This window comes from Myotis brandtii, unplaced genomic scaffold (assembly GCF_000412655.1).
Source record: "Myotis brandtii unplaced genomic scaffold, ASM41265v1 scaffold123, whole genome shotgun sequence".
Classification (NCBI taxonomy): Eukaryota; Metazoa; Chordata; class Mammalia; order Chiroptera; family Vespertilionidae; genus Myotis; species Myotis brandtii.
Genome location: NW_005354291.1, coordinates 12,451,499 through 12,464,562, shown reverse-complemented (window position 1 = coordinate 12,464,562; position 13,064 = coordinate 12,451,499). Strand labels below are relative to the sequence as shown.

General features: G+C 37.1%; 1 protein-coding gene and 2 pseudogenes across 20 annotated transcripts in view; 2 read left to right on the top strand and 1 right to left on the bottom strand.

Annotated features, from left to right (window-relative positions):
* The window catches only part of LOC102243400, a 25,515-nt pseudogene extending 22,258 nt beyond the window's left edge, over window positions 1-3,257 (top strand).
* Window positions 1-13,064, top strand: part of AHI1 (Abelson helper integration site 1) — a 218,305-nt gene that overhangs the window by 121,311 nt on the left and 83,930 nt on the right. For 17 of the 20 annotated variants that reach the window (XM_014533846.1, XM_014533844.1, XM_014533845.1 and 14 more), the window contains 2 exons: window positions 9,256-9,418; window positions 12,660-12,760. In XM_014533846.1, coding sequence (XP_014389332.1) covers window positions 9,256-9,418; window positions 12,660-12,760 — 264 coding nt within the window. The remainder of the gene's footprint in view (window positions 1-9,255; window positions 9,419-12,659; window positions 12,761-13,064) is intronic. The other 3 variants (XR_001360698.1, XR_001360699.1, XR_001360697.1) reach the window with 1 other exon arrangement.
* On the bottom strand, window positions 5,171-5,448 carry LOC102243113 (annotated as a pseudogene).

Here is a 13,064-nt window from a genome sequence, read left to right as displayed (position 1 = left end):
GGGATATATTTCTCTGCACAATCTCTATAAATCATTGCTTTAAACTGTGAAGTATAAAATTTATAACTACTAAAACTGAGTATCTACAAATTATGAATAATGTTATTTGCAAATACTTGAATTCACTTTTGTTTATAAATTATTTTAATATTCAATATTAGTGTGCACCCTGTTACTATTCATTGTCAACTTAAAAGTAGAAAAACAACCCAGCCAGAGTGGTTCAGTTGGTTGAGCATTGTCCTGTGTACCGCACATATTTGGAAGGCAACCAATCCATGTTTCTCTCTCACATTGATGTTTTTCTCTCTCTAAAATCAATAACAACATATTTTTTTAAGTAGAGAAACCAAAGAGTAATTACTACAAATATTTAAAGTATCGCTTTTTTTAAAAGGGCCTCCAGACCAAAAACAATGAAACATCCAATAAAATGGGAGCTCCCTGAGGGCAGAGATTTTTTTGTCTGTATTGTTCACTACTATCTTCCCAGCCTGTAAGAGTAGCTGAGATACCATAGATACCTAATAATTATTGCTGGATAAACATTTAATTTTTAAATTTTGCTTGTTTTTCTATTTTAAAAATTTTGCTAGTCCTTAAGAGGTTATAGGGAAACCTAAGAAATGATTACTATGACTCCTGGTTGCAGTTTGACATGACCTCATTGAAAAAATGACAAAGTCGATGCTAAATTACTCAAATCTAGAGCAGGTCAGCATTTCCATGAGACAAGAGGGAAACTAAGAAAGGCAAGTGAAACTAATAGGAAAGGAGGAATGGGTTTACTTTTAAGTTTTGCCAGTAACAATTTGTTACAAGATTTGGCTTTATATTTTAAATTGTTTCTTACCCATTCAGTTGCATCACTTAATATATGCAAAAAATAGTGTACATGTTTTATAAAATATGTTGAAGTAAAGTATTAACTAAACTTTAGGTATCAGAATCACCTGGAAAGCTTGTTACAACTCAGACTATATGATTTCAGTTTGTCTGGGATGGGACCCAAGAATTTGCATTTCTAACAAGTTTCCAGGTAATGTGTCACTTGTGGTCTGGAAACCTCACTTTAATGTAAACCAATGATCAAAATCCTCTGTTTACTAACCCTCCCAATAAAGAAAATTAAAGTACACTATCGTTTTTCTTTGTTAACAACAACAACAACAACAAATATATAGCCTAGTCCAGGGGTCCTCAAACTTTTTAAACAGGGGGCCAGTTCACTGTCCCTCAGACCGTTGGAGAGCCGGACTATAGTTTTAAAAAAAACTATGAACAAATTCCTATGCACACTGCACATATCCTATTTTGAAGTAAAAAAACAAAACGGGAACAAATACAATATTTGTATTTGCATGTGGCCCGCAGGCCATAGTTTGAGGACTCCTGGTCTAGTCTATAAAGATCTGCATCATTGTCTTGGTTTTTTTAAGGAAATAAGCAATAAAAAGATACACAGTAGAGCCATCGTGAAGCACTAATAACTCACTATAACATCATATGTGAATTGTGATTTCTGTAAGAAAAGCTTTAATTGATATTAATCACCATATAAAATGAGCAGCTTATTTGTGAACTCCAAAGGTCAGGCCATTCCTATTTGTCAAAGAAGAAAGAAGGGTTTCCACATGGTGAATTATGCTTTGTCCTTACTGTTTTAATTATTGCTACAGGTTTTTCTATGTAGTGTTGCAGCAATCAAACTAGCATTTCTGATTCATGTATGATTACAGATAACACAGCACACTATTATCCACCACGTTACAATGTTGAATTTCCTTTAAAATTTATGAATGCTATTCTTTCGGGATAGTTATTAGAGTACTTGGTATGATCTAATTTTTACCAAATTACCATATGCTTCACTCCCCTTAGTATACAGACATTCAGTCTGAGTGTTCTGTGATATACTTTAGTTTTGGAGGCCCAGACAGAACTGGAAACTCACTGTCTTGATTCCTAGTTTGGTATTCTTTCCATTAACCTTGGTATTTACTTTACCAAAAGGTATTTGGAATCAAATATTTTCAAATATTTGTTTGATGAAGTGTTTAAGGCATTATACAGTAGCATAGGAACAAATAGTTTCTCTGGTACAGAGACAATAAACTGTGCAATTATTTACTTTCTTTATCTCTATTGTCTTAATCTATTATTATTCAGATAAGATCAACTAAAAATTACAGGACCTTGGTTTCTTTTTTATAAATATGTGTAGGGTCGTCATACATAGTATTCATAGAAATAATCATAAGAGACTATATATATTTCTATCATATGATGCTAGAAATAGGGCTGTATGTTTCTTTATTCCTTTGGCGAAATAAAATATAGTCCCAGTGTCACTAATAGAGGAGTAATTGGGATATTGAATAATGTTCTTCTGTACAACTCAGGATTTATTGTTAAATTTGTTTTTCTAGTAACTTTTTTATTTGCTCTATTTTTCTATTTTAATAGTAAAGACCAAATATTCCTTTATTGACATTATTGAGAAATAAGACTTTCTTGAAGCTCATTTTATTTCACTTGTTAAATAATTACTGAGGGGCAAGGGGTAGGCATAGCCGGTGCGGGAGCTGGGACCATGCCTGGAGACTATGCCCAGAAGTTGTCCAGTAGCAGCATGTCTCATTGCCATGCGCAGTGATCCTCTAGTCTAGTGTGTGGTGGTTGGCAACACAGGGCAGTGGGCAAGACAAGCTACTCATGAGCTATGCCAATGATGCCTTCCCAGGGGGGTAAGTGCCCACCTTCTTCCACTGCTACACAGTCAGCATCACCATTAGGAGTCAAGCAGTACCTCCTGGGACTCTTGGTCACCGCTGGACAAGAAAATTATGATCACACAGGAAGACTGTAATCATCTGAGATCTTTATCTCATCTAGTGACTGATGTCTTCCTTATATGCTTCTCTGTGGTCAGGCTAGCCTCATTTCTCAATGTAAAAGGAGTAGGTATCAGAATTTAAGGAATATGTACCAAATATACTCTTTTATTAATAGCAACTCAGATTGATCTCTGAGGTGACCCCGAAACTTTAGCAAGACTGAATGATATGAAAGAAAAACTTACATGTGTGGAACAAGAACAGAAACATTTCCAAGATAGGAGCATGCTGTTTTGTGCTTTAACCCAGAAGGGACTGAAGACTGTATTTGGTGATGCTATCAAAACCATTTTAACTCTCGAGAAATACACAGGGGAAAAAATAGGACCAAGATGTAGAAACGGTTGTTTGATTGTGTGAGAAACATCTTTATTGGGCAAGGAAATTGTCTACTTCTCTGGGCTAGCATATGAAATGCTACAAGTTATACCCAGACCTTTTATAAATAATGAAGTAATTTAAAACTTGAAGGGGAGGGGGACGAGGACTGTTCTCAGAATTCTATAGAATTCATTAAGAGTGTTTTCTAAATGTCCAAGAAGCAGCAAACAGAATCTGAAGCCACAATCTATTATAAATACTTTATCTCAACCAGAAGGTACACGCTCTCTCAAGGGTTTCATAGTTTAAAAAAAACTCCAATCACATCATGTTCTATCTATGTAACAAACCATGCTGTAAATGGAACTGGCTGGCTTGACCATACACATTTCTGCATAGTCTTTATGTAATCTGCACAAAGAAATATCTTCTCCTTTTGCTCCAATTAATTGTTTTTATATGTAAGTTGCTTTCTATTCGAGTATGCCCAGAGGGCCAACCATGAAACCAAAGGTTGCTCCAAGCGCACAGGAGATGGTCCATACCTGAGGAGTAAATATATGAGATAAAAAAGAACAAATGTTTTATTATTGAGCACAAGTTAAGTGTAACCAATACTTCTATATTGAACCTTAATATACTTTCTTAAAGGATGCCAAAAGTGTAATAAGGTTATAATTACATTTATCATGAACACAAAAAATGTACACATTTCAGTTAATGTGTATTGAACTGTAGCAAGGCTTCTGGCATAGAATAATTACTAAGATGTTTCACCTTATGTTGATTGATAATCCTGCCAATAACCATAAGTGGTGACCTAACAAGTCTTTGGCTGAGTGCTGATCTGCATATGCATAGAATAAAACTCCATAAGGAAGAACCATTCAAAAGTAGTAGGCTGCACAACAGGATGGGAATAATTCACATTCCTGACAGCCAGAATGGAAAAACCTCCTAATATATGGGGCATCAAGTAGAATAATCAAGAGGATAATTTATACCCTGGAAATGGGGTTTATTGAATCCCGGAGGAAAGTCTTTCTAAATCTGCTCTAAAAAAACTTAAAAACAAACCTGGAAAGGTTCAAAATGATCTCAAGTAACTACATGCCAAAAAAAAGGTCCAACACTCTTTTAAGGAATACAAGGAAGTCCAGCAGTCACCAAAGTAAAATTTACTTATATTAGTTTTCTAGGGTTGTTGTAACAACTTACCACAAACAGTGTGGCTTAAAACAGAAATTTATCCTCTCCATGCTCCGGAGGCCAGCGCCTAAAATTACATTAAGCAAGGAGAAAGCAGAGGAAAAGTGGTGTGATCGGATGCCGAATTGGCTGCAGGAAGTTTCCCAACCGTTATGGGCCCACCTGAAGCAGTGCTGGAGGAGACAGTACCAAACATAGGAGTTTATTCAACATAACGTAGCTTATTGAATGGCTTGGGGGCATTATGAATATTGATTTTTGGATTGTATTATGGATAAACATGTACGGAACATCTGCTGAACAATACTGGTTAATGTTCCTTCAGTAGATTAGTTTCAAGAGCCACTGAGAATTCTTCAGAGATAACTGTAATGATGAAAAAAATCTCTCGGAAGGTAATTCATTACAAAGAGGAATTCCCTTAAATGGCTTATAACAGCCTGTCAGACTGGTTAAACCAAGAAAGAGTATCTGGCAAGCACTACTATAAAGACTGAAAAATGTATGTCTAAAATAATGGCACTTCCACCATGATTATGCCCAAGCAACTCAGCAAGCTTTGAGAAAGAGGAGGAACTCTGTTTCAAATATGTGAAGAGTGGGCAAAATTTGATCAAGTGGGTTTTATGGAACATCTCATTTCCCAGACCTGTCATTACCAACATGGGCACATAAACTTGTGTTTTTAAACTTATATTGCAGAAAGATTTCTGTAACATATTGCCAAAGACATTCTGTCATACCTACAATGCCAGGCTACTGTGTGCAAGGAATGGTACGTTCTTGGTTTCAGAAAGTCTCAGAGGGGTAGCAGGACAAAAATGAAATTTAAGGACAGGGCACGGTTGCTGGGTCATCAGCACCTCAAAACATTTCTTGATGATGATTCGGTGCAGAGAGTATTTGTCGTCTTGGGAGAACCAAGCAGCATGGGCCAAGCAGGTCTGTTGTCCTATGGGGCAGACTTCCTCAGGGTGGAGACCCAGTCTTTCTGTTCCTTGAGGTAATGCTAGAGAAGCATGATCACGCTGAAGCCAGAGGTTCCAATTCCGTCTGCTGTCTCCCACATTTTTTACGGGTTGCTTTAAGTTACCCTAAAACAGTGAAATAACAACAAAATCTAGTTGGAGATGGGGAAGACATGACTTATGCAGCAGCCACTGCCAAATTAAAATAAGCAAAGAACTTACTATGTGTGCAGTGATGCTCAGAAGAGACTAATTGGTCTTCAGATGAGACACACAGTAGAATACAAGCAGATTCTCAGGAGCCACGTGGCTTCCGTCAGTGTGGTGAGAATGGTCATAACTGCACTGCCAGATGTGGACTGTCGGCATGTGAAACACACTGGTTCCTCATTGTAGAGCAGTTTTGCACTTAAATGTGAGGAATGGTATGATGGTGACATGCTCTCAAGACTGTTCCTTTGGGGGATGTAACCTCCCAATTATCACCTTCCTGGATGTCGGTTGTGGAGTTTGGTGACAAGGACTTTATTTCTATATCATGAGGTAGCATTGTAATAGTGAAGAACACAGTAATGTAAGCTGGGAACCTATAATGGATATGAGTGTGGCATTGCCCACTGGTAGGACTAACATGTGCTAGTAATGAGCGATTCATCTGACACCATCGGGTTGTGGGACTGTTAGTGTGCCAGGACTGCCGTAACCAGATGCCATAGAATAGGGGACTTAAACAACAGAAATGTGTTTGACCCAGTCGTAGAGGCTGAAAGGTTAGTTTTTTCTGAGCCCTCTGTCCACATCTTGCTGACTACTGCCTCCCACTGTGTTCTCACGTGGCCTTTTATTTTGTGCATGCGTGGTCCTGGTACCTCTTCCTCTTTTTATAGGGACACCAGTCCTATTGGATTAGGGCCCCACCCATATAACTTCACTTAATCATAATTACCTTCTTAAAGGTCCTATCTCCTAATACAGAAACATTAGGGACTAGGGCTTCAGTTTATGAATTTGGGGAGGAGTGTCACACAGTTAAGTCCATGGCAGGGACACAGAGTATGGAACATATTTCCAAGGACTAAAGGGCCATGCGAAATTAGTGTGCTGCATTTGATTGTTTAACAAGGATAATCAGTGGGTACTTCAATAGGAAAATTGAATTGTAGAGTCATAGGTCTTTTGGACCCCTGTACCTTTGAAAGGTCTCTTTTTTCAACAGAACCTGGTGGGCAATCAGGAAAAGTTTTCTGACGCTGGTTGGACGAGTTCCAGATTGTCAGTAGGCCACACAAGCGTTTAAGCCTGATGTGGGACTTCCTGAAAGAATCTGTTGCCTAAGCTGGATCTCTCCTGCTCTCCTTCCCAGCAGCCACCTCTGGTTCCCGATAAATAAGCATACATTGACCTCATACTTGCTTAAGGTCATCAAAGTCGTGCTGTCTCAGTGTACTAAATCCAGACAGAGGAACAATAGGAACAAACCCCCAGTTTTCTGATACTGGATTTTATCATGAAAGGAAAACAGTGGGCCTTCAGGTGACCGAGGATAGTTGATCTTCTCAGCACAGCTGACTACTTAAGTACTGCTACCCCAAAATATGTCTTATCTTTCATGAGTGAGTAAGATTTCCTGTTCCTCATTTTTCCCTCTCTTTTGCTTCTTCCCCCTGTTTGATTCTAGATAAACAAGGCCTATAAATGTGTTTCGTTTTGGAAAAAACTCACTTTAAGTCCTGATTCTACAACTTACTAGTTTACTTGACTTTAGGCAAGAAATTAAATTTCTCTGTACATCAAATTTCTCATTTATAAAATTGAAATAGGAATGTATACCCTGCCAGGATTGTCATAAAGGTTGAGTGAGATAACTTACATAAGCAACTAGCATGGTACATAGAACATGGCTGGCACTCAAAACATTTTAATTTGCTTTCCTCTTCTATGATAGCACAGGTAGGAGAATAAAGGAGAAGAGATTTGGAGAAGAAAGAACAAAGGGAAAAATTAAAAGTTCCACTTTTACATAAGTAACTGGGCATCAATATACTAAAAGGTATAAAAGATTTGTAATCTTTAAACAATATCCTGCATAGTATGTTGTAAGTTAGAGACTGTGCTAAGCAGTACAATAGGAATTGCATTTGTACCATTTGAATTAAAGTGTCATTACTGCCCTTATACAATATAGTGACAATAGTTAATTCCAGATTTACCCATTAAAATCTCCTGGTTGCCCTAGCTGTTTTGACTCAGTGGTTAGAGCATTGTCCCACAGACTGAAGGGTTATGGGTTCGATTCTGGTCAAGGGCACACCTCAGTTGCAGGCTTGATCCCTGACCCTGATTAGGGTGTGTGCAGGAGGCAGCCAATCAATGTGTCTCTCTCACATCCATGTTTCTCTCTCTCTGTCTCTCCTCCTCCCACTCTCTCTAAAAATCAATTTGGGGGGGGGGGATATCTTTGGGTGAGGATTAACAAAACAAAATAAAACAAAATCTCCTGGTTAATGTGTTCACAAATGCTTCATCATAAATTAAAGGGTACCGCAGAGTGTCTTGTAAACTATTCTAGAATCCTCTGCTTAAAACTCTTCTGTCTTCCTGTCGCCTGTATTATGAGGCTTCTGAACTCTCAGCATGTGTGATCTGGCCACTTCTTTCTTCTGTAGCCTCAACTTCCCCCACCTTTCTGGGCTCTTACCTTTACTCCCCGGCTCCCATCATATTGAACTATTTTTGGTTTCTCTTTTCTGGACTCAAGCAAGTCGGGCCTGAGATGCACTTTTGATCTCTTCACCTGGCTCTTCATTGATTATACTTTATTTTTCTGCAAAGCCTAATTGTAATTCCTTCCAGAAATTATCTTATTTATTATTGTATATTTGGCCAGTAGCATGGTACCAGGCTCATTAGGAATTCAGTAAATACTTAAGTAAATGAGTCAATATTCTGCCTAAATGCAAGGATTATATAATATTTTTATTGCCTATATTATTGTATAACCTATAAATTTTCAAATCCCATTTAAACAGAAAAAAAGTAGAAGTAGTTTATTCTTCATATTATGTGCCACTTTATACAATGTATCACATCTAAAATGGGTTGATGTCTGCTTCCTTCTTATAATTGCTATAAGGGATTTGTAAATGCCATTGTAGTCATTCATTTTGATTTGGGTTTTTCCAAAGGGGGGAAAAAATCAAATATAGTGACTATTGTAACAACACAGAGAAGAGGATTCTCATAGAAAGGCTTTTCCTCTTAAATTTCTATCTGGTGAAAATGAGCTTATCAGAGATTTTAAAAGGCAATCAGAAGATTTAGATTGTTGATATAAAATATCAGAAGCATATGTTTGTAGAGAAATATATCTCAAAAAGAGACGTTAACAATATACAAGTGATCACGATGAAGTTATGTAATTGGGTTGTTCCATTGAGCTTTCCTTTTTGTAAAATTGTTGACATTCTGAAGGATTTTTTTTTTCCAGATGCATCTGCTTAGCACAGAGAATGGGAACTAAAGGTAGCATAAAACAATTCTAAGAAAGTGAATGTTGTGTGACCTTTTTTTTAATTTGCTTCACAAGTAATTTATTTTAAAAAAATTAACATCTGCTATTTTGAAGCTAATCTTAGTGTATTGAATGCTCTTAACCATTTCTCAATCCCACAGTCTTTTATCTTGCCTCTCCTGCTGTGTTCCCACCACCCTTGATCCCATTAGCAAACCTTGAGACCGCCTCAGACTTACCAAAGTACTGCTTTGGTTTCAGCTGCTCTTCTGCAAGAGGAAGTGAATGTTGGGGGTTTTCTCTGTGGTACAGTTGTGATAAAGCTGTGGTGGTCTTATCTCTCTCTTAGGTAGTGGCTCTTTATGACTACACAGCGAATCGATCAGATGAACTAACCATCCATCGCGGAGACATTATCCGAGTGTTTTACAAAGATAATGAAGACTGGTGGTATGGCAGCCTAGGAAAGGGACAGGAAGGTTATTTTCCAGCTAATCATGTGGCTAGTGAAAGTAAGTTTTATGCTCCCTTCCTGGTTTACTAGTATGGTATAACTGATATACAAGATTTTATCATGTTGTACCCTTTAATTTACTGTCTTTGTAACTTTTGCATATGTTTACCAGTGGGTATTGCTTTTCATTTTCATGATGCAAAAGAAATAAAAGGGAAGGCACTAGTACACCAGAAAGCTATTACATTCATCCCAGGGGACCTGCCCATCTCCCTACAACCTTCTTCTTCGGCCCCTTTTCCCTGCACCTGCTTCATGCCCTTCAAGCACAATTATGTCAGGTCTTCTCTTGCCACAGTGACTCAGTTGACTTTAAGAACCTCTAGTCCCCCAATTTCCATTCTTTTACTTTATATACCACAGGCCTCGCTGTTACCTACTACCTACCTACAGTAGGTTATTTCATTCTCAAGAAAATTAAGCCCTCATTTGTGAAAGGGAAAAGAAAGGAGCTGGAGAAAGAATTCTAAATACAGTTTCTGAAAGTGAGAGATGAAAATAGAAAGCAGAGAGCTTGCGAAGAAGGACTAGAAGGAAGGGGAGAAATACAGTAATGCTTCTCCAGAAGAATCCTTTTATCAGCAGTTAACTTCTCATGTGGTAGGAAAAACAATGCTCAGGAGTCAGGGAAACGGATTTTGAATCCTAGCTCCTCCACAGCTATTATCGATGTGCCTCAGTTTCCTCCTATAAAGTGAGGAAGTTGAACTCTGTCATCTCTAAGTTTTTTTCCAAAAATACTAAGATCATTTAGTTATGATTTAAAATGTAGTATAGGAAGCCTAGAGATTACTCTGTTTTGAATAATTACTCAGTCTTTTGCTTCTGCAAAGAAGTAATTATTATAGATAATAGCTGCTTTTCAGGCTAGTCTATGAAACCCCATTTAACCCAAACAATGGCTGAGCAAAAGTACTGTTGATTCCTAAACTAAGTTCTGAATTTTTGAGAGCAAAGGAGATGGCATAGGAAGAACTCCTTCCTTCCCTGAGTACTGGGCGCTGGCGTAAGCCCAGATAAAATATTTTCTCTTTGGCACTTTCTACCACGTTGTCTGCACCCTGGTATTTCCCAGTGCTCCCCTGGCCAGTCTCTCAAGGGCTCCCAGTCTCATTGCAGCTTCCTTCCTCAGCTTATCTGCTGCTTTCAGCAAACTCCTCCCCTCAAAAGTTCCCAATGTCTCAAAAATCACCCACTTCTCTCTCACACAACAAAAGTCTGTAGTTCCTCTGTGCCATTGTTTTAATTCTCTTTCCTTGAGCAGTAAATGACTTATAGCTCTTAAACTCTATTGCAGGTATAGTTTTATGTTTAAAAGAAGATACATAATGGAGAAAAAACATCAGGCAATGTGGAAGAAATTTTAGGACAAGTTAATACCCAGTCATCTCCCAAAAAATCTGCACTTCTAACTTCCAGATTGTCTCAAATATCCAGGTTTCTTTCCTCTCCTTCTCACATGGCCAATACCTGGAATTCAGCTTCTGCCTTTTAAATCAAGAGCTACCTATACAATCAAAGTCATTCTGGAGTATATCCATCATTTTAACTAGATATTACAATTCATTGTTAATCCAGATACAAATGAAAGCATAATTGTTTTATACTTGACAATGTAAAAAGATTATGTATTTCCAGGCAGGATGGTATTAGGTGCTTTAACTTTATAATCTAATTAGTTTGCAGAAATAACCTCTTAGGCTTCCAATTCTGGAGAGGTTATAGATATTTGATTACAGTGGGTAAAAAAATCCAATAAATTTCTCTTCCATTATATCCCAAGTGAGACTTCTGAAGCATACTGTAATGATGATTAGTGGATATGTACAGAAGTTAATGGTCACTTGTAGTGACTATTCTTCAACTGTCATAATTCCTTATTATATCCCAAAATAATTGATATTTTATTTTGCCATTAGTTATTGCTGTGGGAGAAGCCTTGTAAATGCCAGAACAAACAGAACAAATCCTCATATACCTGAGAATATAATTGAATTCTCACTTCACTGGGGACTTTTTTTTTCTCCTTTTATCCTACTTTTTACCTGAATTTTAAAAAATCTTAACAGATGCAGAGAGACTGTTTTAACATTAGAGAAAAAATTAGTCAACAGCATATTTCACTCTAAAAATAGTAGAGGTCCTTTATTTTTATCCAAAGCCAAATATACAAAGCGAATGATCTAAGGAAGTACATATCTGAATAGAATCTGCACCGACTGTTAAATTAAGAGCCAGGTCCACTAAAGAACTACAATAGAAGACATTGGTATCCCATTTTATAAAGATTTCCTCTCTTTGTACCTTAAGCCACTGGAAGAAAAGCATGATCAGCTTTCCTTAATCACATCTTTTCCAATAAGAGATGAAGAAAGCCAATAATGAATCAACCCATACACAAAGCTAGTTAATACAGCTCATAATCTTAGAATTTTGATTAGGTGTATTTGAACAATTTCTCTCAATTCAAAGTTGTTCAAGTCATTTAACCAAGATAGATTTTCTTTTTAGCCCTTTAAAATTCCCACCTGACTTTTTAGATTCTGCACTGTGTGTAGACTAACTAGAGTATGTAGATTATAATTTTACATTATAAGAACTTCAGATTCAGCATTCTGAATAGATTCAGTATTGTGTATAGTCCTTGCCCCATGCTTATCTATTTCATACCATCTTCCCAAATTACCCTTTTTCCACACCTCTACCTGACAAAATCCTACCCATTCTTCAGAATCTGACACACCTACTGTTTCTTCCATTAAGCATCTCCCATCCCCACATCAGAGTTTGTCTTTGTTATTCTCTCTCTTTTAAGTAATGTCACATTCTATTTTATATTACAGTTCCTTGTGAACTTACGTCTCTGACCAGATTTTATGCTCCTTGAGAGCAAAGACTGTTTTGATCATCTTGGTGTATCCTCCTTCAGTACCTTGCATATAGCAGGTTCCTGATTAATATATATTAAGATAAAATGAAATAAGCATCTGCATGACCACATAGTAAGTGAAAATGACACCTTCTACATTTCTGAAATCCTGCTTATCAAAACTTTACAATTATAAGTTATGTTTTTTTGATAATTAATGTGTAAGATTTCCAATCGCCTTAACAGTAAGTGTCAGGTAGCTTATTTTTACACCCAATTCTTTGGCTTTCTATCTGCCCCCACTGTTGTTTTTTCCCCCATGAAATAATGCTTCTCAATTTGATTGCCTGAATTTCTTTTTCAATTCCAGCACTGTACCGAGAACTGCCTCCAGAGATTAAGGAACGATCCCCTCCTTTAACCCCCAAGGAAAAAGCCAAAATGGAAAAACCTTCTTTATCTTCTCAAAAGGTAAATGTTTTCAAGAAAATGTATAGCATATGTGCTTTGATTTTCACTCTCTCTGGATAAAATATTACTTTATTTTTCATGCTTATATCCTTTATTGATTACATTATTATTTCTTTTAATATTGGCACCAATATTATGAAATATGTAAGGCAAATATTACTGTAGCCATTTTCTAGATAAGGAAACTGAGGAGGCTCAGAGATTAAAGTAGACCTCAAGTCACAGTCCAAGTAATGGGACAAGGATCCAGAGTAGAACTTGTGACCTCAAGTGTGATGCTATTTCCATCCTATATTTGTTTCTG